Source organism: Triturus cristatus, chromosome 4_2 (assembly GCF_964204655.1).
Source record: "Triturus cristatus chromosome 4_2, aTriCri1.1, whole genome shotgun sequence".
NCBI lineage: Eukaryota > Metazoa > Chordata > Amphibia > Caudata > Salamandridae > Triturus > Triturus cristatus.
The window spans coordinates 896,031,587-896,058,611 of NC_140586.1; the positions used below are offsets into that span (position 1 = coordinate 896,031,587).

Consider the following 27,025-nt stretch of genomic DNA (forward strand, 5'->3'; position numbering starts at 1 on the left):
CTACGTTCTGACACCAGGCAGACTGTGGTTTTTAGTGTTAGTCGATATTTGTTTGGTGTAAGCTTGATAAGGAAAAGGGAAGGTCTGAAACTCTAGGCAGAGAAAATGAATGGGAAATTACTATGAGCTTGGCACGTGCACTTTACTAGAAATAAACTAAATATATACTTACTTGTATATTACGTGATAAATCTGTCTTATGAAAATATCTTTTTTAAAGAAATGGTTTTATCGGTATTTATTTGTTCACATATGTATTTTATTTTGTCTTTTAAAAATGTCCTAAGAGTTGTTCCTAAAATCTGTATTTAAAAAAAAAGATTTTTTAATAATCTAAATACTTAAGAAACTCGCGATACTGCTAGAACATCTCTAAATTGGTTGGTTACATTTAGGTTGACTTTATAATGAAATATGCAGCATTGTATTGCATTTAACTTCCCATATGATGTACTGTGGAAATAATTGTACTATTTTGTGAAATCTTTTATGGTTATTTTTAACCGAAACAAAGAATAAATGAATACATATATCGCCAACCTGCAAAGATGGATGTAGGTTGTGTGGGGCGCGAATAAGCAGCTCCAAAAATGCGGTCATTTAAGGGCTCCAGTGCTCAAGCTGCCATCTTGCCAACCAGCCCGATTCTGTTAAAGAACAGGAAGGATGACCTCTTTTGTGCCTATGGCCTAGATCACACAGTTTGCAAAGTCTAGGCCAGATCTCAGAACGCTTTAACGAGCCCTGGCCATCCTGTATTATCTGTTTTGTTGGGGCCAAGGAATTACTTACCTTCTTGAGCATGGAAGGCTAAGTCTTGCTGGCCCTGTCTCAGAGAGAGTAGGAATCCACGAGACAAATAAAAAGAGGTCAGCTGAGCCATGACATGTCACAAGCTAGAGTGGTGGTATGAACTGTTGCACCTTTCATCCAGAGCTAGCCACCGGAACTGCCACTGAAGTGTTTGAACTCGAAGTTGGTTTGTTGTGACCCATAATGTAACAAACAATGCGATATTTGTCATCAATGAAAACTTCAGCGTAAGCAAGAATAATCTATAGCAAATCCTTAAATTAGCATTTGCATCAGTCTTACAATTGGTGGCCCACAGGGCTTCCAGCCTTTAAGCACCAAGTTATAAACCAAGAAGCAGCATTTCTATGCTCCATCTCACAGTGAACGCTAGAGTCCATGTAGTCCAGGTGACGCGCGACAGACGTGCTTTACAACTGCAATGTTTGTTAATATGCTGCTTAGGATGGTGCAAGTGTTGTCTATCACGTGGTCATGTAGAAAACCATCAACTACCCTGGACAGTTACCAAAGGTTTACTGCCAGCCTTTCAGGGGGGACAGTGTGGGTTGCTTTATCAGTGAAATTGGGATTTATCGGTATCATAAGTGTATCGAGTACCTATGGGTGGGGGACTGTGGAGGGATGGCTTGTTAGTGGTCAGTAATGAATTCTCTTTTCGGTCAATGCTGTTTGGAGCTAAACTCCTTTTGATTTTCATACTTCACTGTCTATCTGACCATTTCCCTGGCTTCTTGCTACATGTTTAAAAATTGCCTAATTTCAAAAACAAATTATTTGTTCCCGGAAGAGAAGTGTAACTCAGTGCAAACCTCAATATGTCAATGAGACCAGCAGCAAATATCTGCACCCCATACATTTACTGGGCAAAGCCTTTTCATAGAAGACAAATGTAAGCTCTTTCCAATTGTGCAAAATCGGGGTAGGGCGCATCCATTGACCTTGTACAGTCATAAACCAGTATTCCAGGGTGAGAAGCCACCCTAAGGCACTTGGGAGTAACATGAAACTGACAAGCATTTCCCCTTCAAGACCACAGTCCTACTATGGAAGGGAACAGCTGAACATCCTCAAATGTGGCTGCTGGTCCAGGTGGTATAAGCTGGATATACACTGCCCACAATCTCGACACAGATTATAGAACACCCTAGGAAAAGGTGGAGAGCTGTCAATCCCTCAACAGCCCATCAGCTTCAAGCAGATATATCAGGGGCAACAAAGACCACACAGTTACCTCCACCACCTGGGCATCGTTCAGCCACTTGCTAAGCACCTTCTGGATGAGCTGGAAGACCTGCTGTAGGACGACCACCACCTGCAGAGGAACACATGAGGTCACCTGAGAGACCAAGAAAGGACACTACCAACAACACACTGCTGGAGAGAGGAGGAGACACAGCAATGAAGAAGAACAGTACAATGACGTCAATTCAGCCCGGAGCATGATGGAGACAAAGGACAGAGAGGGAACCATCAAGGAAGATATAAAAGTAATGGTACATGGGCTGGGTGTATGCAAAGACCTAACAGACCAGCAAGAAGGGAAGACGGGAAGACGGAAATACCAATTACACTCATCAGCCAGAAAGCATACATGTTGACCCAGAAAGCTGCTGGTAAGAAACTCTAAAACAGTCAATTCTGCACTCGATAGACAAATTGAGAATGGACAATAACACTATAATATTTAAACCATAGAGCCAATGCAGTTCGAGTTGGCTCTTATAATCATGATTGTTATTACTAAAATGCATACAGTAGCTGCCATTAAAACAATTAGATGAAAAGCGGGAAGTTAGAGAAAACATGACAAAAAGAGTACATTTTGCACAACTACTAGGAATAAGACTACAATTAAAAGAAGTTTATCACATTTAACAGAAGTTTAGTACGTTTTCCTCACTCTTGATCCAAACATTTCAGCAATGAGTTTAAACCAGGTCTTCAGGGACTGGCCTTTAAAAGCTGGAGGGAGCGCTGCTTGAGATCTCACCATATCACAGGTGTATTAACAAAACAAGGGACTTGAACATTTGCAAATTAGATGCCAGGAACTAACTTGCCGGGTAAAACACTGCACCATTGGAACCTCCCCAATCTAGAGTCTTTCAAAAAATCAAGCGGGGATAGAAGTGAGCCCTCTCAGCTCTTTAAACGGTTGACCTGGTTGGTGAGGCAATGGTATAAACCTATCAATGACATTGGCTAAAGGCTATGGGAAAGGTGGATGAACACTACGGATAGCCAAGCTATTGAAGATCTAGCGAGAAGGAGGCATTGTGTACTATGTTACTGTATCCTCTGAAGGCCTGGGCATAGTTCGCAGAGTTTTGCTACGCGGAACTCCGCAAAGTTACAAAAAAATTCCGCGAAGTCCCGCGAGTGGCGGAGTGCAGTGCGAACTGCAGTTTGTGCTAGTATTCCTGCCGCTCGGGAAATTCAACCCCAGCTGCAGCTCGTGCTCGCAAACTTACTGATCGCGAACTTACCGTTCACGATCATAAGCGGGGAAAAAACTCCACTGCACATTGCGAAGCGTAGTTTTCTGCACTCTGCGAGCTCCGCGGAGTGCAGAAAACTCTGCAAACGGAGCAAAGTTGACGCCCAGGCCTAATCCTCTGATAAATGCTGTAGAGGACAGGGCTAGTAGTGATGCAATACACATCTGATGGGACTGCCATAACTAGCTGCATTCCAGAAAGGCACTTTAAGGCAGGTTAAGGAGGACTTGAAGTCTAAGTATAACCACTTGAGCCCCAACAAACGTGAACAGGGAGGGGCATGTTAAGAACCTATGACTAAACCTTCAGTCTGAAGCCCTTACACAGTCCTAAGCAGCGCATGCCTTTCTAGTAATGCCATCAGCCACCTTCCACCAGATCCTTAACAGTCAGGGGCCTGCCTTCTAGCTGGTTGGAAGTCCAGCTTTCTTTTTGAAACTGCACAGGCTTCATGTTTATTCTCCAGAAGTAACTCTAAATGCTCCAGTCTTGTCTAATGGATACACAATGGAGCGTGGCAATGGCAAGTAAAAAATGGAATCTGACATTAGAGATGGGCGAAAACGCCTTCTCTGTCACCTTTTCCAGGCTCTTAATGTCTTTCTCTAGAGGATCGGAGGCCACTTAAACAGCTTCATAGGCCTGCATCTTGCCAGTGCAATTATCAAGTCTGAGTGGAAAACGCAGAAAATATGGTCACAAGGGTAGGTCTTCCTGTTCGATCTTGGAAAGGGGCTGATACAGTGGACGGATAAGGAACGTCTCCAGCAATACACTCATTCAAGGGAAACCGATCCAACATTAATTTCACTCCATGGGGCAGGCTTCACGGCCGCGCTCTCTCACTCTTGGATCCACGCTGCCATATGGACAAGCTCAGGTGGAATTTAAAGTCTCACCCAGAAAACTAACTCTTTCATCTTTTGGTTCGGTATACTGCATTACACTACAACACAGAAAGCAAGGTTGTCCTTGGTCAGAGTAGGCCTGGACAGAGGAAACACTCTGAAATGTAGGGGTGGCAGCAGAGGGCAGTGGGTCTCATGGAGTACTCCGCATTACATTTGTATTCACCTTTGGAAACCAAGCAGGGCTTGGAAGAAACAGAGAAGTTTTTTTGATTTTAAGAGCTGCAGCAGGAAGGAGCAGGCTTGCCAGTGCAAGACTGTGACCGGGCTCTACTCTTGGCACCAACAGGCTGTTTCTACATGAATGGAGTACTTTTCATTGGACGCGTGGTTGTGTGATAACAGAAATAAGGAAAGTGGGGGATTCTGGTTCTTGAGAAAAGATGAAAAGAAGAGAGTCGGCAAGGGTCAGCAGCCATTGGTCAAGCAGCTTCTTCAGAAAGAACAAATGAAAACTCATCAGTTCTACCAACCCAGTCTTGAAAATCTTGTCAAGCTCAAAAGAAACACAATTCATGCACTTGTACATCCATTCGGACATAATCTTATGCTAGTAAAATCTGGAAATATCAAAGTCTTGAGTTTGAGGTGTATAATGAGAATCCTAAAGTGAATTGAAAGCAGAAACAAATCTCAAGCTGTTAAAAAGTAAACCATAACGAAAAATGGGATCAAAAAGATATTAATAAATTCATAAAAAAGCAGGAAAAATGGATGCTTAAAATAAAAAGGCATAAAGCTGTAATTCATAAGGAAGCCTTGTTGACACTGTACGAAATCTGAATGAGTTGATGCAGAGAAGAAGGGACATGGTGAGCTTCTCTACATTGCCTTCCAATAAATATTGAAGAGTGATGAGGTCACAAAGCCGTCCAAGATTCTCCAGATGATCCAGGACATCTCCCAATGGCATATGCTTCTAGGGGGCTATCAGGAGACTATAGAATTAAGGTTGTGTTAAGCACCACATAAATAAACAAGATAAATATAAAACATGGAGATTTTCATGTTGAAGAAGTTGGACGAATCCAATTTTGGGAGGAAGAGAAGTTCCAGTAACAATTCTCAGAGGTGGAAGAATCTGTGCCCCCATCCTGTTCACACAGGCCGCTGTAGTGGGAGACTAGGCAAACCGACTGCTATTCATATTTACATTTTAGCCACATTTATTTTAACCACATTTATTTTTGGAGAAATATTGCAAGGCCTAACTCTATAATGGGACGAAAAGAGAATCCCACCCTTTATTTTTCTGTTACGGTAGTGCAGCTGACCAGACACCACTCCCCATGATACTCACCGGGTTTGGTCCTTGCACGATGGGCAACTTCTTGGCCTCACTGCCTTTGTGGTCATCGTCATGGTGACTGATGTCCAGGGTGGTGAAGAGGTTGGAGAGCAGCCCCAATATGTGGATGATGGCCAGCTTGTTCGAGGGGTTTGGCTGTTAACATAAAGCAGAGCATGTCAAGAACTCATCCAGAAGGAAAAAGCAACATACGCTGGTTGGAAGAAACATTCATTACCATACGATACCTGAAAACTAATAGCTTCTAATGTCAAACAGAAAAATGCCCACTGTGGTGAAATTTCAACTAATTATCTCAGGCTTACCCAATAACAAGCATTTGCAATGCAATAGGTCTAGCATTATTAAAGTTTGAACTATTGGCATTGCTAAATAATGCAACACCAATAGCGCAAACTTTAATAATGCGAGACCTATTGCATTGCAAATGCTTGTTTAGTGAGCCAATGCTGTGTATCTCTAGACAATTCTTTCAGGATACTACTCCTTCAGTAGAGAGCAACACATTCTTTTGGGGTGCTGGAAATGCTGCCCAAACTCTTCTCAGGTCTCTGTTCCACTCACTGGGTGTAGGTGCACCTGCCAGAGCTTGCTGGCTCATTAGCTTAACGGAGCCTTTTCAAACGAAGTAGGGTGGGAGCACACTGCCTCACATCCTAGCGCTCCGTTTGCCCCAATGCATCATGGTAAATGGGAGTGCTTGATGCTTACATGAGTGACCGTCTTCATTTTTTTCCTTGTTTTTCTTTCCTCTGTATTTATTTTCTGACACGAGCTCCCAAAGTTCATCTGTGTATCGCCTGTGTGAACGAGGGTTTAGTTGGAAACCTGGTAGAATATGAGCCAAGGGGAAGTGATATTAACAGGACCACCTTGTTTCTGAAAATCAAACTGTTTTTTCCATGCCCGAGCCATCATTATTCACATTGTGGTCTCGGGGATGGAAATACAATGACTGTCAACATACACCGCCCCTTTTCACTAGTATAGCTGTGGCAAAGCAGTTTAGTGGCAAATGAGCTTCTGTGTCCAGGTCTTCCATTGGTGGAGCTGGCTAAATCACCCCTGTCCTCCTCCACAGCAAAAACCCATCGGTTTGTCCACCTCTAGCTGGAATGAGGCACCCACTTGTTGTGTCTACTCTGCATATGACAACCGCTAAATGCCCCCCTCTGCCGCCCCCAAGTGTCAGTGATATATCAGCTGCCTGTAATGGGCCGCAGATGTTCGACTAAACACGTTGCAGAAAGTATCTTTCAATCAATTAAAGAGGAGGACAACATCCGCAACTCGTTTGTGCAGTGGGATTGAAATGTTAATTATGATCGTACATGCCTCGCAGACCATTGCCGGGTACACCGTCATCATCATCATAAAATATGTTTATTTAGATCATAATCTTTAAACAGGTGCAAAGGAATAATTAGTGATTTAAAGTATTCTACCGAAAAACAGAGAAAATAATTACAGGTTAAAATATTCTACAGCAAATTTATAAAACTTCCACACACCAGATACATATCTTAAAAGCAGATACCAATAAAAACACTTTCTTAAGATAGTCCTTACCCTTTGAGAATTATTGTTACATTAAAAACAGCCTTTTTCTCTTGGACAAGCTATATAATACATTTATTATAAAATTTCTAAACTTTTACTCCTAACTTATTAGGGATCTCTGTACTACCTTTATATAATTCCCTAGAGCAATTGCAATTTCGATAGAAGGCATTTCCGTGAGAAGGTTGACCGCCTGTGCCCATGTTCTTATATCATATTTTAAAAATATTGGGCGCAGACATAATTTACGCTGTTTTAATATAGTTAAGCAATCCAGCAGGATGTGCACTAGATCCCCTTTTGTGCCCAGCCTACACTTGCAACACCCTTTGTGATCTAACATTTTCGATTTGGTTTCTTTGTTTATCAGCCACGGATTAATCCCAATTCGCATCCTTAGTTTCTCCTGTCTATACCAACGATTTGGTAAGGTATCCAAGTAGGGGAACCAGTTTTCCTTTGACTAAGAGTTCATCATGAACTCTACTGATTTTTTCTTAGCCAGATATTCCATATCGGTTCTTCTAGAGACTTCTTGCCCGTTAAACTTCAGAACACTTTTAGTACAGTCTATTTGTTGGGATTCTTGGCACATGACCACCTTTAAACCCTCACAGGCCTGCACCATTTTCTTCCTACAAGTTTTTGCCCATTGTAAATTACTAAATTGGATTTCTTTCTATACCATTGTGCAACTTTTTGGCCTTTTTCATTTTCCAAGCGTTTCCAAAATCTAAAGGGTTTTCAGGCATTTCCCTTCCTCCAGATCCCAGACTCCCTTACCGCTCAAATAAAGGATTTCTGCGCCGTAGAGTACTTGCGGGGCTATCATTGCACTGAAAGCCTTTAGTAATGGACTGTGAGATATATCCCCGTAATCCCGATTAAACATTTTTAAACCAGAGATTGATGTGTGTACTTTCGCTTTTTGGGCTTCCAGGTGTGTATGCCAGTTTAGTGTCTTATCAAACCACATCCCTAGGTATCGATATTCGTTAACCGATTCCAATTTAAGATCACCTAAGAACCAATTAAACTTAATTGCCTTTTTCCCAAAACATATAATTTTTTTCTTGTCTAAGCTGACTGTTAAAAATTTCCTTACACAGTATTCACTAAAAGATTTCAACTTTCTTTGTAGGCCTGATTCAGTCTGGTCTACTATTACCAGATCGTCCGTGTATAAAAGGCAAGGCACCTTTTTTCCATCCATTCTTGGACTTGCACTACCCTCAACCTCTAGACAGGCGGGTAGAACAGATAGAAATATAGAGAATAACTGTGGGGCCAGAACGCAGCCCTGTCTCAGGCCATTTGCAATAGATATTTTTAGCGTTAATGACCCCTCAGTATCCCCAATTACATGTGCCCAAATACCTCGGAGTAATTCTTTTATTATAGCCAGCAGGTCTTTTGGTATATTTTTCTTAATAAGAGTTTCCCAGAGGCAGTCCCGGTCTACTGAATCGAACGCTGCTCGAAAGTCAACGAAACAGCAGCAAAGCTTACCATTTTGTTCCGTTGACTTCCTCGCCATTGCCCATAATGCAAAGCAGTGGTCTATTGTGGAATGCTCCTCTCTGAATCCTCCCTGTTCAATCGGTACGATTGAGAACTCATCGACCCAAACATTTAGTCTATTTAACACAATTTTTGAGAATACCTTTTCTCCTATATCTAGTAGGTTAATCAATCTATAATTTTGTGGTGCGTCCCTGCTACCTTTTTTATGGATTGGCCCGATTACAGCGCCCTTCCAATTCAATGGCATTATGCCTTCTACTAGAATTATTTGAAACATCTGGGAGAGGAATCTTGCCCACCACTTTATCTGTGACTTTAATATTATTGCAGGGAGTTATCAGGCCCTGCGGCACGGGTTAACTTCAACTTCCTTATTATGTTTTCTACTTACTGTTCGTTAAAATCTAATTTGAGTTCTTCCGATATTTCCTGCCAATGTTGGGGCTCTATGTCTCCTTGGGGTTCTCGAGCCCCATACAATTCCCTTAAGTACTTCTCCCAGGCTGTCTCACTAACGACATATTTCATTGCTCCGTCTGTAGGGGCGGATACTACTTTTACCATTTTCCAAAATTGTCTTAGGTTTTTAGCTTCAATTGATTCTAGCAAATGTACCCAACATTTCTCTTTGTACGACCTTTTTGCATCAGTAACCATCTTTTAAACTCAATTTTCAGCTTATTAAGATATTTTTATCTCTCTTGGTTGAACTTTTTCCTTCGGCTTCTTAATACTGTCCTTATCTCCCTTTTTTTGGTTTGACAGTCAATGGAGAACCATTTCAGTCGGCTAACCGGGATTATTGTACCCTTTCTTTTATCCTTTTTTAGTTCTATCCTAAGGCACTAGACTACTTGGGCTATCTTCTCCACAAACCATCCCAAGTTTTTACTCCAGAGGTCTCCCAGTTCGACCTTAAGTTGAAAGGACTTTAATTTTTCCTGATACTCCTCTGTTAGTCTTGTCGTCGCACGTTTGGGGTAGTCAACTTCTTGTGGGATCACTTTCTCTCTGGGTTCCATCCTGCCCTCATATATCGTTAATTGCAACGGGTTGTGGTCGCTGCTTTCGCTTTAGTATAACTTAAATTCACGCACTAGAGGGAAGTTCCAGGCTAACATAAAAACGTAATCAATTTGACAGTTTTGTGAACCTATTTTGAAGGTCTTCTTTGCCGGGCAGTCTGTTTTAACTCTGCCATTTAGGCAGAAGAGACCCCTCCCCCCTAAATAATTTACCAATTCCATATCCTGTTTCGAGGGATCACATACTGGGAAGCTGGCATAGTTAATTCCATAAGCATCCAACAGTTCTCTATTCCAGAGGTCGGTCTTCTTTGGGTGCAGCTTATGGTTGAAATCCCCCATAATTAGCAATACATCTGAAGCATACTTTTTTAATAAGGAGTCTATGTGCTCTTTGAAGTTCCCCATCTCAATTACATACTCTGCCACATTATCCCACTGCATATATACATTTATAACAGTCACCATTTCATATTTCTTATCCTGGGTCAGTAGGTCTAATCTACAAGCCAATAGCCATTTACATTTCACTTTTAACAGGGTTACGTCTCTTAATACTTTTGTTGATACGAGAGTCATGATTCCCCCCCGATGGGTGACCAAATCTTGTTCTCTTGGCCGGTCGATTTAATTGAAGGTAACCCTCGATGTTAGGGGTTTCGTCGCATACCCAAGTCTCTTGTAGGCAGGCAATTTCCACTTTATCTACTAATTTCTTTATATGCTCTTGTTTTATCTCATTGCCTAAGCCATTTACGTTCCATGATAAGAGACTTAGACTGTGCGACACCCCCCCATCCTACTCTACCTCACTTAGACCACCATCTTCAGCCATTCCCTCCATGTACCTCTCGGAGGGTTCTCCCAGGTAGCTTCTTTGGCTCCAATTACTCCATGAGTCTTCCTTTACTGTGTTATTTACCACTATGGTCAGACAGCTACCCTCTTCTTCATTATTTCTTAGTAGCTTCACCTGTCTCCTCCCTAGACCTGCATGGCACTTTAGGAAACTGCTTCCTGAGTGTACTTTTCCCTTTACTTTCCTCTCTGGGATTAACCTTATTCCCACATGGATTATCTCACTAGCTGCTTTTACAATTGCCATTTTTACCAGGTCCGAGTAAAGTAATACTCTTGTTATTTCCTTGCCATTTGTATTTTCTATGAAGCCCACCTGTCTCAGATCTTTCGAGCCACTCCCACTCAGACGTGTGCATTTAGAAAAGGAAGTCAGAATTTGTGCCCTATTTAGTGGGTTCATATTCCTCAATTTCTTTCCCCTTTGACCTGATTGCGCCGGTTCCAGGTACACCCATTTGTTATTATCCACCGCTAATACTTTCTTGGGGGTTTCTGGTTTTAGCTGTCTACCCTTTGCTCACCCTGGGGGCCTCATTTTACTTTCCACTTCTACTAGATCTTGAAGTTGTGGTGTTTCATCTGGGTTACCATACCTCTGGTGGTTTTGGGTTTGTCCCCCTGAGGATGGGTTTACTCTCTGATTTACAAATTAAATTTTTGATAATTTCTCATTTAAACCCTTACTACTCTGGCTCTTCCTTTGTACACTTAGGGTGTTTCTTTTGCTCTCTGATCTAGTGGGTACGTTAGTCAGGGCGGAGGCATTTAGGCTTAGCTGTTCCTCAGCCTCACGCACTTCTTGGCGGGCCCCATATTGATAGGAGGGGACTTCAACTCGATCACTGATGTGGCACTGGACCGGTCGCATCCGCCATTGGCTGATTCGCCGGTGCGCCGATTAGCGGCGCACAGGGCGGACTGGCAGGAGAGGTGGGGGTTGATAGATGTGTGGAGGGAGCAGCACCCGGGACACAGGGACTATTCCTTTTTCTCCGCGTTACACGCGCTGCACGTTAGGATAGATGCCATTTTGTGCAGCAGGGACTTGGCGCCCGTGATGACCCACACGGAGTACCTCTCTAGAACTATATCAGACCACAACCCGCTGCTGCTGACGCTGCAGTGGCGGCGGCCGCGATCGGCGGTCCCGACATGGCGCCTGCGGCCGGAGGCCTTGGAAGATCCAGTGTTTAGTGAGGCGGTCAAGCGGGGCGTAGAGCAGTACTTTACGGAGAATGAGGGCTCAACTGCCACGAGGGCGATGGAATGGGATGCCATGAAGGTGGTGACCAGAGGCGTTTGTATGGGAACATTTGCGAATGTGAGGACTACTATCCTGACGGCTCTGGAGAAGGCGGAGGGGGTGTTGAGGGATCTGAAGCAGCGTAGGCCTGAGCGACCGGAGTTACAGGACAGGCTGCTTGAGGCGAAGGAGGTGGTAGCGACGGAAACTGAGCGGCTGCGGGGCTTTGACTACAAGCGGTATCTCGTCAGAGTGCATGCGGAACGGGACAAGGTAGGAACGCTACTGGCTAGACTAGCGAACCCGGAACCCCGGGGCTGTCCGGTCCTAAGCATTCGAACGGAGACGGGGGAGATGGTTTACTCGCAGGGGACGGTGCTCCAGCGGTTCAGGTCATACTATTCGGTCCTCTATGAGAGCCAGTTGGGGGTGGAGAACTCCGAGATAACTGAATATCTGGCGACTCTTTGCCTCCCCCGGGTAGATGCGGAAACTGCGACGGTGCTGGGCGGACCCATTACGCTGCAGGAGATTCGGGTGGCTATTAAGCAGATGGCCAGAAATAAAACGCCGGGGGTAGATGGCCTGCCGATCGAATTCTACGCGCAGTTTGTGGATGCCTTGGCGCCCAGGCTCTTGCTGGTCTACACTGAGGCCATGGAGCTGGGGAGACTCCCCCAGTCGATGAGGGAGGCATTGGTGGTGCCGTTGTTGAAGCCCGGCAGGGATGCCTCGGATGTGACATCGTATAGGCCATTGTCTATGCTGACGGTCGACTACAAAATATTGAGTCGCATACTGGCCATTAGATTGCTACCGCACATGACCAAATTGGTCCACGGGGACCAAGCTGGTTTTATCCCCACCAGGAGCACAGCCTGGAATACTCGCCGCCTGGTCCGTATCATGGACAGCGTCTGGGGCCCAGAACAGCGGCCGGCAGTGCTCTCCGTAGACATCGAAAAGGCTTTTGATAGCCTCGAATGGGGATACCTCGATGCGGTGCTCGAGAAGTTCGGCCTGGGGGAGGGGTTCGGACGTTGGACACGGATCCTTTACTCCTCTGCGACGGCCAGGGTGCGGCTGGGAGCGGTCGTGTCCGCAGCTTATCCGGTGAGCAGGGGCACACGGCAGGGTTGCTCGTTGTCTCCCCTGTTGTTCGCCTTGGCGATGGAGCCTTTGGCGGCACAAGCACGGACAGGAGCGGTGTACGGCGGGGTTCGATGTGGGGAGGAGGAGCATCATATTTCCCTGTACGCGGATGACCTCCTGCTGTACCTGGAGGACTCTGGTGACGCCTTGGAGGGGGCTGTGGAGATGCTCTCGCGCTTCGGTGAGCTCTCGGGCCTCAGGGTCAATTGGACCAAAACCTGTGTTTTCCCGCTGCGGGCAGATGTCCCATATTGCCCTCCCACTCGGGATGTGGTATGGGAAGCTAAGTGCTTTACTTACCTGGGAGTCCGGATATACCACGACGTCGAAAGTCTCTTGGACGGTAATGTAGGGCGTTGCATAAGGGCCTTGAGGGGGTGCATGGCCTTCTGGGCTGCCCTCCCGCTCTCGGTGCTGGGCCGGGTCGCGTTGCTGAAGATGGTGGCTCTGCCCCGACTGCTCTATTACTTCCGCACACTGCCGATATGGATCCCGCAGAGGATCTTCAAAGACTTGAAGTCGTAGGTCATCAGCTTCCTATGGGGGACGGGACGGCGACGGGTAGCCCCGACGGCTCTGATGCGGCCTAAACTAGAGGGGGGACTGGCGGTCCCCGATTTTGAATTATACTACCTGGCGGCGCAGCTACAAGTGCTGACACAGAATGTGGCCAGAGTGTTCCGAGGCCCGGAGCTGGGACGAGGGACTGGCATCCAGAGACATGTCCTGTCCTACATAGTCATGCAACAGAAATTAGACCTGAGAGATTTATCCATCGAGGAGCGGACTCTCCGGCTATGCCGGCAGAGGGGCATGAGGAGAGCAAAGACGGCGAGACCCTATGCACCGGAGATCCCGCTGGGGATGTTGACGGCACTGCCGCATGGAGGCGACTGGTCCCCGCTAGCGGAGTGGGAAGAGCTGGGGCTGCAGATGGTGGGGGACCTCTATATAGATGGGGTGCTGGCCCCCTTCGGGGCTTTGCAGGAGCAGTTTGGTCTCCCGGATGGGAGTTATCTCCTGCACGCGGCGGTGAGCGCGGCAATACAAAAACACTGGAGAGAGGGGCTGGCGGAGCCCTCTGTGGCACTGACCTGTCAGTACGTGGTGATGGCGGCGGGAACGATTAAGGCGGTGACGTGCCTACAGGCTAGATTGCTGCAGGAAGGGCTGGAGCCGCTTGCGGCATTGAAGGAGCGGTGGGAGGAAAGCATAGGCAAACCCATTCCGGACACGGTCTGGAGCCACATTATGCGGAGGACATGGAAGGGTAGCGGGAATGCCCGCTTTCAGCAGGTGCATTTCTTCATCCTCCACAGGGCATATCTGACCCCGGGAAGGATTAGCCGGTACTTTAAGGTGCAGGAGGCCGCTTGCCCGCGCTGCTTCACACTGGGAGCTGAGCTAGAGCATATGCTGTGGGGGTGCCCGAAGCTTGGGTGGTACTGGACTGAGGTGGGAGAGATCTTGAATACTATCACGGACCGGGAGGTGGAGTTTGATATGGGGGCGTGCCTGCTGCTCTGGTTCCCTCACACAGCGAAGACGAAAGTGACGAGTAAATTTATTGACTTGGGGCTCATGTTGGCTCAGAGAGAAATTACGTGGCACTGGAAGTCCCGGGAGGGCCCATCAATCGGGCGGTGGATATCCGAGTTATTAAAATGGTCTAGATGCGAGAGTGAAGTTAGACGGCGGCAAGCGATTAAGGCGGACAATGAAAAGGGGTTAGAATGGGTAAGGGCTTGGGAGCTGATCGGGCAGGCCCTGCAGGATTGCCGGCTCGAGCGGGCGGAACGGGAGCGCGAGGAGAACGGAGTTCCTTGAGGCTGAGGAAAATAGATGTCACCTCTGACGGATGGCACAACTTAGAATTAGGGATCACTGGAGGGGTCCACATCAGCAGCAGTTGGGGGGTGGGATGGGAGGGGGGGGGGGGAGTTCCTGAGGTAGGAGGGTAGTGTTATATTGAGTTGGAGGGGGAATGAATCTGTTAGGACAGAAAAGCAGAGGCTCCCATGGGGCATGATCCAGGCACCGCTATGAGGCGATAGTTGTGTTACTATGCTTAACTGTCTATATATGCCGCCCGGCCCCCGGGATGTGGGCTAAATGGCTGTGTGCATTGCTAAACTGAGGGGTGTGATCGGAGATTGTAGGGGGTGGCGGTTGCCCCGATGGTTATTTTGCTGAAAATGTTGCAATAAAAAACATGTTTAAAAAATAAAAAATAAAAAAATAAAAAAAAAATAGCTGTTCCTCAGCCTCCATTTCCTTCCTTTTTCCCTTTATTGTTGTTTTAGGGGCCCGCTTCTTGCTTGCCCCACTTTTAGTGAGAACCCTTACGTATTCACATCGCCTTTTTATCAGCATTGGGCGTTTGGATATATATACGTTATCTAATGCATCTGCCTTTTCACTCGCAATACTTTGTTCTGTGGGCTGGGGAGTAACTACTGATCTTAACATGTGCGGCATTTGACCCTTAATTCCTACCAGCTCCTCTTCAATCTTTTAAAAAAACGACTTTTGTGATTTTAAAACCCCATTATTCATCATTGTTACTTCTAGAATTCCCTGGAGGGTTTTCTGTAACATCAATAATAAGTCCATCATGGAGGATGTGGGTGATACTGATAGGTCCGGGTCTGGGGATTGTTTCTCTCGGGGGTAGCTTGACTTCCTGTTCTTGAAGCGTCCTGCTGGTTTATGTTTTTTTGCCCATTTAAATGTTGCAGTACTTGGTTGGGTGAAGTCCCCCAAACAAAACTTGGGCCCTGACTTTCATTTCCCAGTTGCCCTGCATTCTCCGAAGTTTGCAAAGAAAAAAGTGTTGGGGATGATGAAAGACGTGGTGCTGCTATTTGTAAATTTTGGCTCAGGAGGGAGAGGTTTATTAGCAGGGGATCCCCCAATTCTTCTTCTATTTCTTCTTCTGGGGGCACTCCCATGCCTTTCTCCGTCTGGTGCTCCTCATCAGTTTCCAATTTTTTTTCGTTCTCAGTCCGGTACTCCTCCTTAATTTCCAAGTTTATTACAGGCGGCTTTGTAATTTTATAGTGTTTCCCTACAAAGTCCTTTATGGATTTGGAGGGTTGCAGTGCTATGTTTCGGGATAGATGTTGAAGTGCAACCCTTTTTGGCTTGCGGGACATGGTTGGTGGCTCTTTTAGCTTTCCTCTTCTTTCATCGTCCCTTACTATTGTCCTAGGGGGGAGGCCAGGCTTTCCTGGCTCTCTTCCAATGTCCTTGATCCCTCCATTAGCTCGCTCCTCCCTGGATTGTCTTCAAGAGCTTCCTTGCGTAATTTTTGCTTTCTTTTCGGGGCCATCTTCCTTTACTTTAGGGCTACTTTCTGCCACAGGTGTTGCTACAGTTATCCCCTGTATACTCCCAGTTCGCAATTTGTATATGCTTAACGGGGTGGTGGGTTACTACAGTTATAATATTTCTTTTACTCACACACTCACTTACCTCTGTTGTGCCGATTGCCCGCCAGCCGGCCTTGCCGCTCTTTTGAGACACTTTTACTAGGCTCTGGACAAGTGGTCTCTCTTTTTCTACTTTTCGTCGGGGGGGGGGGGGGGGGCAGCCGCTCGGTAGTCTGCTTCCCTTCGCAAGCTCCTTCCCCTTCTGGGGTCGTCTCCCCGCTGTGCCTTGGGGTTCTTTTCTTCCTCTATGGGCTCATTCGGCCCCTCCTTCCCTTCACCAGGGCGAGATGATGCTGGCCTGAGTTTTGCCACCCAAAGCACGTTTGAGCTCGTTTGCACTCTTTTTGCTCCTTGGCTGCCGCCACTCTGCAGCAGCACACCTGCCTGTCCCCCCCCCCCCCCCCGCCGATCCGCTATGCCGCTCCCGATTGGATCTGGCGGTGCAGGCAGTTCCAGGCAGGTTCCAAAAAGCTCAGGTGACTCTCGGAGACGGGGTCTATTCGCCACGTACTCCGCGTTTTCGTAGCCGTGACGCCCGCGGTTCTGATCCTTGCTCCACAATCAGCTCCACGTACACCGGCCCTTGCCAGGTACACAGGACCGAAATCAAGACCTGGACACAAGCAGCACATTCTTACTGACAGGCGCTCACTTCACTTTCACAAAATCGGGACAAAAAATCAGAACACTGCAGAAATCTGGAAACTAATTCCGCGGAACGCAGAATTTGGTAGTGCCCGTTATTGCGTAGATGGAAGTGATCCATACAAGAGGTCTGGGTTATGAATATAATTTAAGAAATGTCGTTAATTCTAGTGTTAAATATTGTATTGAGTTTTGTAACATAACATGAACACATACAAAAATGTCAGCAAAATAGTCATGCTACTTACTGTAAATTTGAATTTATACTGAAGAAAGTGTTACTCAATACTATACATTTAGTTTATTCTGGGCTGACATTCAGCAAAAAAAAGTCTTCCAGTGAATGAATTCCATACCTACAGCTTTTGTGTGAACTTTGTGTTGCAGTACATTCCAAAGAGACTTCAAGGGGTTTTGTGGTGTGCAAATCACCTTGGAATTATAAATTTTGTCCTCCTGAGTATTGCAGTAGGTAGCCTGTATGTATGTTGTACTCGGTCCCTATCATGGTCGCGCTGATTTTAAAAAGGTGATGTTCACAGATTAAAACATGTTATTAAGGGGGTCTTTCTAGAATATATATTGGCAGTAGCCTGTGCAAACAAGGGCTAAGCTGGAAGCCGTGTAGAATACGTTAGTTAATTGTGGGGGATATTAACACTTTGATTCAACGTTCCTATCAATTTTCAGTTTAGAAAATGGAACGAAATTGTTCTTTCGTGAATTAATCACACCTAAGCCGTGCAACACAGCCGCAGATACTTTCCATTGGATTAACCCGGCTCTAGCAGCCCGACGCACGCTCGGTGGTGAACATTAGGGTGTGTCAAAGAACGAGTCCGCTAGCCATACAGGCGCAATAAAGGAAATGTAGTGCACATCTGAAAGTGGTGCCTCCAGGCGCTTGAAACACGGGTGCCCTTGTTAAGTAATTCCGTTGCATTCATTGGCTTTGCAATGATTAAGGGCAGAGTGGGCTCTTCCTCGACTTCTGCGACCTGCATGTTTCTGTGGGGGCGCTCAGCCCACTGAGTTATCTCGGCAGATTCATGCCCAAACGTTTCCGACTTTCGTTCTCCGTTCAGAGAGCTGCTATAAACTTCCCGCCGAGAGAGGAAGCCCGCGCTGGTATTGTTTGAGGGCAGGAAACGGAGACTCACACCACTGCTTAGCTGGTGTGAGGAGATGCTGCTTTTACAAAAGCCTCATCCATGTCACTGCTGTGAAATATAAAGCACCTCCAGATACATGACGAAGTTTCTAAGTGCCCACAATTGTTCTCATGTAAAACAAGTGGTGAGGGCACACACTCTGCCCGGGACACTGTACATCTCCCCCCCCCCCCCAATGTGCAGGCGTGATTCGAGGCGCGCTCTCACCCACCCGTCAGCCGCATTCCCAGATAGAGCCTTACCTCACTTTAGAGCACAGACGCCTCCCAAGCCAGGAAGCTAGCGCTGTATAAAAAACAAGCACTCCCATGACGTATTTACTCGGCTTTCTGAGCCGTCCCACTTGGACGGCTCTCGCCTGCCAAAAGGTTTCTTGTCCTTATGGGGCCATGTGTTTGGCCCCATAAAGATAAGAAACCTTTTGCGACCAACGTAATTCAGGCGAGCCCGTCCAAGTAGGACGGCTCAAAAAGCCAAGCAAATACATCATGCACAGCTCTGTTCCAATGGCTGGCCACCGTTTACCATAAACGGTGACGCCAGCCAACGGAACAGAGGGGCGGGGCTTAAAGCCCCTTACAGAAAATACCCATTAACACTAAATCTCGCCAGCGAGACTGCGCATGCGCGCAGCCTACGCCAGGCGAGACCTAAAAATGTGCCCACCCTCTCTGAAGCCAAAGGATTAACCCTCGCAAACAGGTGTGCACCTTCACATCACATTGCAATCCCAACTACATGCTAATGGTCATTGTAAAATACACCAAACTCAGTCACAATGACAAAAGGGGCAGATTATTGGTCCTGTTAAAACACGCAAATCTCACACACAAAGGCAAGTTTGGGACACTCACCGTTTCATCAGCCAGCTTCTCCAGTTGCTGGATGTACGGTGTGATTAGAGAGTGCAGGTTTTTCAGAATCTCTTCAACCTGAAGAGCAGAGAGCAGGAATCCCAGTGCCTGCATCAGCCACATGCACTGACTGGTCTGAGAGGAGACAAAATAGTGATTGATGTAGCGGGCCATTCTGCCTGACAGACTGGATCTTATCACAGTAGGTTCACTGGTATCATCACCCACAACTATGAACGACATGAACCTATCGTGCAGTTCTCTGGTCCAATCACCTACAACCTGAGCAACTTGATTGTGTGATGCAAACTGGGTCAACTGGTCACATCACCCACACTTGATCCTGTCACAGAGACTGGGTCCTCTAGTTTCATCACACAAAACCACTGAGAGAGACTTGTTTCTGCCACACAGACTGGGTCCTTTGGTCTCATCCTTAGCATTAGATACCAAAAACTCTGTGGAAGGCGTTTTTATAATTATTCTCTTGGTTAGCTGGGCGGCCTGCTGACTACCAAAGGCCTGTAGAACGTGCATTGAAAAGATTGACATAAAACAATCTGCAGGTTCTGAAGGTAAGCTTCCATTGCAGCGCAAGGCTTGCTCAAGAACCACATTCAAGCAGTACACGGTGCTAGCTGAGCAACAGGCATTGACCACACCATATTTAGAAGTAGCAAAGCTTATGTGTCCCTGATTGGACTAAAGTTACGCATTATTTTGATGACATTTAACATTACAAATACATTGCATTTGTTTGGGAAGTCCTAAGTGTCACAAGCAAAGAACAAGTGGGTAGCTACAGCCCCACCACCTCACACCATGCAGGCGTCACTCAGTGTTGGTCTCTTTTGATTGGCCTGGGTTCTGTACTTGTGTAACCTGCCAAGGCTACTGATTGGCCGGAGACGCCCCTGTGCCTTATTTTTGAGAAAGTGTCTTAATCTTGTACTTTTATTGGACATATATTGCTTAAATCATAACGCCCTTTCCTGTGGTTTGCAAGAATACAATCTTGTGTTAGACTTCCTCTTGTTGAACACTTGGCCTCTATCCGTCTGTTTCCGTGCTACACGTAAATACATTTTCTCTTTTATCGTATGTGCTGACAGAGTTTGTATTTCTTTTAGCAGAACTCTACAACTCAACCCAGCCCTTCAGTCTGGGCCGACTGGTCTTAACACCCGCCTACACTATGAATGACTCAATCATAACGTACAGACTGGTACCACTGGTTTTATCAACACCAGCCATGAGTAACACCACCCTTCCATGAGACAACGTCCACTGGCCGCAACACCCTCTGAGTGAGCTGAACCAGCCCTACAGACTGGGTGCACTGGTCTCATCATCCAAATCCACCATAAGCAACTCGATCCTAACCTACAGACTGCGCCCACTAGTTACATCACCTACAACCACTAAAAAAAAGCCGATCCTGCCCTATAGACGAGGCCCCCTGGTTACATCACCTACACCCACCACAAACATGCCGATCCTGCCCTATAGAAGAGGTCCACTGGTTACATCACCTACACCCACTAAAAACATACCGATCCTGCCCTATAGACGAGGTCCACTGGTTACATCACCTACACCCACCACAAACATGCCGATCCTGCCCTATAGAAGAGGTCCACTGGTTACATCACCCACACCCACCACAAACCAGCTGATCCTGCCCTATAGACGAGGTCCACTGGTTACATCACCTACACCCAACATAAACATGCCGATCCTGCCCTATAGACGAGGTCCACTGGTTACATCACCTACACCCACCACAAACATGCCGATCCTGCCCTATAGAAGAGGTCCACTGGTTACATCACCCACACCCACCACAAGCCAGATGATCCTGCCCTATAGACGAGGTCCACTGGTTACATCACCTACACCCACCACAAACCAGCTGATCCTGCCCTATAGACGAGGTCCACTGGTTACATCACCTACACCCAACATAAACATGCCGATCCTGCCCTATAGACGAGGTCCACTGGTTACATCACCTACACCCACCACAAACATGCCAATCCTGCCCTATAGAAGAGGTCCACTGGTTACATCACCCACCACAAACCAGCTGATCCTGCCCTATAGACGAGGTCCACTGGTTACATCACCTACACCCACCACAAACATGCCGATCCTGCCCTATGGACGAGGTCCACTGGTTACATCACCTACACCCACCATAAACATGCCGATCCTGCCCTATAGAAGAGGTCCACTGGTTACATCACCCACACCCACCACAAGCCAGATGATCCTGCCCTATAGACGAGGTCCACTGGTTACATCACCTACACCCACCACAAACCAGCTGATCCTGCCCTATAGACGAGGTCCACTGGTTACATCACCTACACCCAACATAAACATGCCGATCCTGCCCTATAGACGAGGTCCACTGGTTACATCACCTACACCCACCACAAACATGCCGATCCTGCCCTATGGACGAGGTCCACTGGTTACATCACCTACACCCACCACAAACATGCGGATTATGCCCTATAGAAGAGGTCCACTGGTTACATCACCCACACCCACCACAAACCAGCTGATCCTGCCCTATAGACAAGGTCCACTGGTTACATCACCTACACCCAACATAAACATGCCGATCCTGCCCTATAGACGAGGTCCACTGGTTACATAACCTACACCCACCACAAACATGCCGATCCTGCCCTATAGAAGAGGTCCACTGGTTACATCACCCACACCCACCACAAACCAGCTGATCCTGCCCTACAGAGGAGGTCCACTGGTTACATCACCCACACCCACCACAAATAAGCCAATCCTGCTCTATGGACTGGTGCATTGGTCTAGTCACATTAAACCAATATCAGAGACTCAACCCTATCATACATACAGAGTCCACTAGTCTCATTACCCACACCCTGTCAGAATGACTAGATCCTAGTGGACAGACTGGCCCCTCTGGTCTGATTACCCACATCCACTGTGAGACTTGATTCTGCTGCACAGACTCTGTCCACTGGTCTCTTCATTCACACCAATGAGCAACTTGATCTTGCCCTACAGACAGAGCCCACTGGTTCCATCTCTCCCACCAAAGGCAAACAAGCCAATCCCGCATTACATACTGGGTCCACTTGTCTCATCACCCACCCACAGAATTAATGGCTCCATCCTCTCATACAGACTGGTCCAACATGAGTAACATCATCCTGCAGTGAGACTGGATCTATGGTCTTAACACCCACACAATCTATACGTGAGCTGATCTTGCCCGCCATATCCGACTGTCTGGTCTCATCACACAAAACCACTATGAGCACAAATCAGGTTACTGAAATAAGCCCTAGTAGGGTTTCAAAAGCAGAGTCTTCTCCAGGTGGCCTGATCCTTTCCTACAGATCGAGTCCTCTGGTCGCATTACACACAATCGTGATGAGCAACCAGATCCTAACCTACAGAAAGGGTGCTCTAGTATAATCACCCACATCCACTACGCGTGACTTGATCCTGGTGTAAAGACATGGTAAACTGGTCTTATTACCCACATGCACTAGGAGCACATAACAGGCTACTGAAAAAGATGTGGAGTGTTTCAATATCTGAACCTTGGGCCCTCTGGTCTCATCACCTCACCCAGCACAAGTTGTTCTTGAACTAGAGAGCTGGCCTTCTGGTCTTATCCCCAACCATCAATAACAAGTGAGCCCCTCCTGCCCTGCAGACTGGGTCCTTTTATCTCAACCTCCACATCTACCTGCTCTATAGACTGGGGTCTAAGGTCTCATCACTTACCACGAGCGTTCGCTCTTTTCTCATCAATATCTCCTACGAGTGAGCCCATCCCGCCCGACAGGCAGACTAAGAACTCTGGTCTCATCACAAGCGAATCAAACATGCCCTACAAGACTGAGTCCTCTTGTCTCATCACCCATCTCATCTCGGCCTTGCCCTAAAGACTGAGCTCTCTCGTCTCATCACCCACCATGAGTGACTCCATCCTGCCCTAAAGACGGAGTCCTCTGGTCTCATAACCCACCATGAGCGAGTCGATCCTGCTCTACAGACAGGGCCCTGTGGTCTCATCACCCACTATGGGCGAGTCAATTCTGCTCTATAGACTGGGCCCTCTGGTCTCATCACCCACCATGAGTGACTCCATCCTGCCCTAAAGACTGAGCCCACTGGTCTCATTACCGACCAAGCAAATCAATGGTGCTCTACAGACTGGGGCGTCTGGTCTCATCACCTACATGCACAATGAATAAGAAGATTCCGCTCTACCGACTGGGTCCTGTCTCCTGTCTGATCGCTTCACCCACAATCTCTATGAGCAGCTCATTCCTATCGTACAGACCGGGCCTTCTCATCTCATCACCCACACTAGAAGCAGGCGGCTGGTTTGCAATGTTTCAACAACAGAGCACTTTTCACTACTACCCACCACTGGAGGCAAGACAAATAATCACGACCCACAGCACTTGTTGCTGCTTTGGTACTGAACTGCTGTACTACTGCACTTCAATCCTGACCTGAAGCATTCACCTATGCTCCAGCAGTCACATCCCACACAGATCTCCCAATGCATCTCAATCCTAACCTGCTTATGTACTCACTGTTAATGTATTAGTCATACCGTAACCAAAACAGCATTGGGGCGCCCTGGATGGATGAGCTTTCCTATTTGCAGTAGCTGTGAACGAAGCACGTTAGAACTGAGGGGCTTTGAGAGAGCTGCATTAGCTTGAAGGTGTTAGGACAGAGGTGCTCAGGAAGGGATGCCCTTGCTGCGGATGGACCAGCTGTACTAGCTCCTGTAGGAGTGTCCTACAGTCCATGGTAGTGGTACTGAAAGAGCAGTATGTGGCTCTCTGCTGCAGTAGTGGTGAGTGTTGCGGGGTGTATTGATGCATTTTGAAGAGCTCTCAGTAGCTTCAGTCTCTGCTTCTGCTGTTAGCACCAGATCTTCTAATGTACTTCCATCATGGGTGGCTTCAGTCTCTGCTATCACCATACCAAGATACTGCACAGATCGCCTAAAGTGTTATCAATCTGACTGGGGCTGGTGCCTGTCATTTCATCACTAGGACACAATGTTACCAGGATACCCCGTCCATCAGCAACTTTGAGCTTCAGGTCTGGACCTCTTATGTGTAAAGCCTTCCGTCTAGACCAGGTGGCCCTTCAGGTACTGGGCCCTTGCACAAGTGATTGTGAGCAAGATACTAATACTGGCCAGTTTCTGTGACCGCTCTTCAGTGTGACACATAGGCTACCTAAGATTGTCAAAGGCAATGAGGAGTATACAACTGGACACTGGCTGCAGTTTAGATACACATGGAGTGTCACATGACCTAAGGTTTAGCTTCCTCCTTAAGGTTTGTTGCTATGAACTCCCTACACCTGAATCGTCCAGCACAACCCTAGTCAGACGTATAGTACACCGATTCCAGGGAATTGCATCAAAAATGTTTATGACACAGGTGAATTAAATATATATCCTGTTCCGCTGAGACATGCTTACATCAGGATAGTCAGGGCATATATTTTTATGAGCATAATGACTCTCGTCTTTGCGACCCTAAATAAGTCATGGGGCATTGTACAACTGCCTTCTTCATTCGTTCAATTATTTTGCCCCCCCCCCCCCCCCTCCCAAAGAACAGCCAATGTTTAATGATAGGATTTTTTCTTATGCTTCATTTCATTTTCCTGCTGACTGGTGATGACACATTCCTCACATGGCATCATTTTGGTATGACCAAAATATTAGAAAAAAATGTCACACTAGGCAATCAACTGAAGGGGCTCACAGAGGGAAGAGGGAGGCTGTACAAACTTGATAGGAATATTAAACAGGTTTTTAGATTTTTTTAACACCACGGTATAAGAATAACATCACACTTAAAACAACCACTATCACAAGTTTGAATTTAAGACAATGGCATCCTAAAAAGACCACCACATAAAAACAACATTGCAAAGGCCTTTAGGCCACAGTGTATGGACAGAAGATGCCAAGTGCAATGACTGAAACTTCAAACAGGATTTGTGGTAGTTAGAACCCGTGAACTAGCGACACTCTAAAGGCAATCGACACGTTTCATGCTGGTTGCTGGTACCTTGTGGATCTGCTTCATCAGGACTTCCTGTGGATGGAGAGAATGAAAAGCCACAGTCAGTGGAGACCCAACTACATACCAGATGCAGACTGAAGGATACTCTGACCCAGCTACACAGAGAGAACCAACACCTGACAGACCACATACAACCTTAGAAACTACAGATCACTTCGATAAGGCCTCTCTATTCTCACTTCAGGAGCTGCCACATTGGAAAAGCATCACGAAATAGGATGGGCGGATGCTGGATTGTAACATGACAATTTAAGTTGCTCAAGAGAACCAACTGGTTCTAGCCTATGCTCTGATCCTGAAAACACAGATACTTTCATGGATCAAACACAAAGATGTTTTGCATGAAACCACATGGATAAGAAAGAATGAAGTGGGCGAGAGGTGCTGGGAGAAGCACATTGTCAACAGAGGATTGGAGGGAGAGGCTGGGGAAGCACACTGACAACAGAGGCTGAATGGGCTGGCCAGGATAAGCACTTATAGGGGCTTTGGAGAGTACATGAGGGAGGCATAAAATGTAAATCCACTGATCAAGGATTCCACATATTTGCCCGATGTAAAAAACCTCATGGTTACAAATGACAAAATATGCTCATGCTTAAAACAAGCACAAACCACTGCAAGGCATTGGGGAAGGTCCTGGTAGCTCCCAGCGGTTCTAAACTGAACAGTAAGACAGGCAGCTGTGCCATGACTATCTGCTTCCACTGAAATACTCTTACCTGTGAAACGGCCACAATGTTGGCGGCGTAGGGGGGCAGATCGTACTTGCACTCCCGACAGATCTTCTTTAGTGTGGAAACGCTGGAGATGGAGAGTTCAGGGTTACCCAGGGCATGCAGCACCAGGGGCAAAACATTGTTGATCATCACAGGATGGTCTGCAAGCCACTCTGCTAGAGCTCCTAAATAGGTAAGAAGAAAATCAAAATGAAAAGGTGTTCTGGTCACTGATTAATAACAAAGAATTAAGGGATAGAGGTGGTCTGAAGAGGGCACCAAAGAGGAATCTGGGTTTGGAAACAAATGCTTACACATTACACAGTGAGAGGGGGAAACGCCTTAAAAAATAAACACCGAGAAGTCAAATGGATTGAAGGAAAGACATCAAACATTGAGAGTTCAGAGAAGACTCTGCAAGAAGCAAAGCACTACAGAATCAGAGGAGGCACATTTAGGAGCAAACTTCATTAGAGACAAAGTACAGGGAAAGAGAAGAAACATTGAGATGTCAGGGGAGTTTAGGGAAGGATAAACATTAAGGTGCCATAGAATGGCCGGGAGGGACAAGCAACTTCAGTGAGTCTAGGCATATGAGGGAATGGACGGAGATTTCACAGTGAAGAGTCAAGGGGGCCCCGGTGGGAGCCCTGAGGATTCAGACAGCAAGGTTTAGGGAGGGGTAACAGTCATTAGGAAGTGAGAGTCAGTCGGGAGTATGTGACACATTATGCTAAAAGGAATGTGCTCAAGGATGACCACCACACACTGAGGAGTGGACACAGGATAGAGCCAGGGAAGTGCATCAGTGGTAGAGGGATAGAAGGGATGAAATCACATAGGTCCAAGCACTGAGGGGTCAGGCGTCACAGGGGGAAGGACATAACATATTGAGGAGTCGCATGGCAAAGGGGACTGAAGAACATCATACACTGAGTCAGGGCCTGATGAAAGGACCTGATTGGGGCAAGGACGTGGAGGGCATAACACACCAGAGAGTCAAACGAGGCAAGTGACTGGAGTATAAAGCACACAGCTTTACTGCATAGGAGGAAACCAGCTATTTGGGAAGCAGTAGGAAGAGATCTCACAGTGGATCAGTCTATCAAGCGGCAACCAACATTCAGTATACTCATTTACATGATCCAATTGATTGGCCAGGATGCCTCGCTATCACTTT

General features: G+C 46.7%; 1 protein-coding gene across 2 annotated transcripts in view; it reads right to left on the minus strand.

The window, feature by feature from the left end:
- Positions 1-27,025, minus strand: part of IPO13 (importin 13) — a 560,046-nt gene that overhangs the window by 148,254 nt on the left and 384,767 nt on the right. For both annotated transcript variants that reach the window (XM_085602928.1, XM_085602929.1), the window contains 5 exons: positions 25,849-26,030; positions 25,112-25,138; positions 18,999-19,133; positions 5,523-5,666; positions 2,048-2,128 (listed from right to left, as the gene is read on the minus strand). In XM_085602928.1, coding sequence (XP_085459054.1) covers positions 2,048-2,128; positions 5,523-5,666; positions 18,999-19,133; positions 25,112-25,138; positions 25,849-26,030 — 569 coding nt within the window. The remainder of the gene's footprint in view (positions 1-2,047; positions 2,129-5,522; positions 5,667-18,998; positions 19,134-25,111; positions 25,139-25,848; positions 26,031-27,025) is intronic.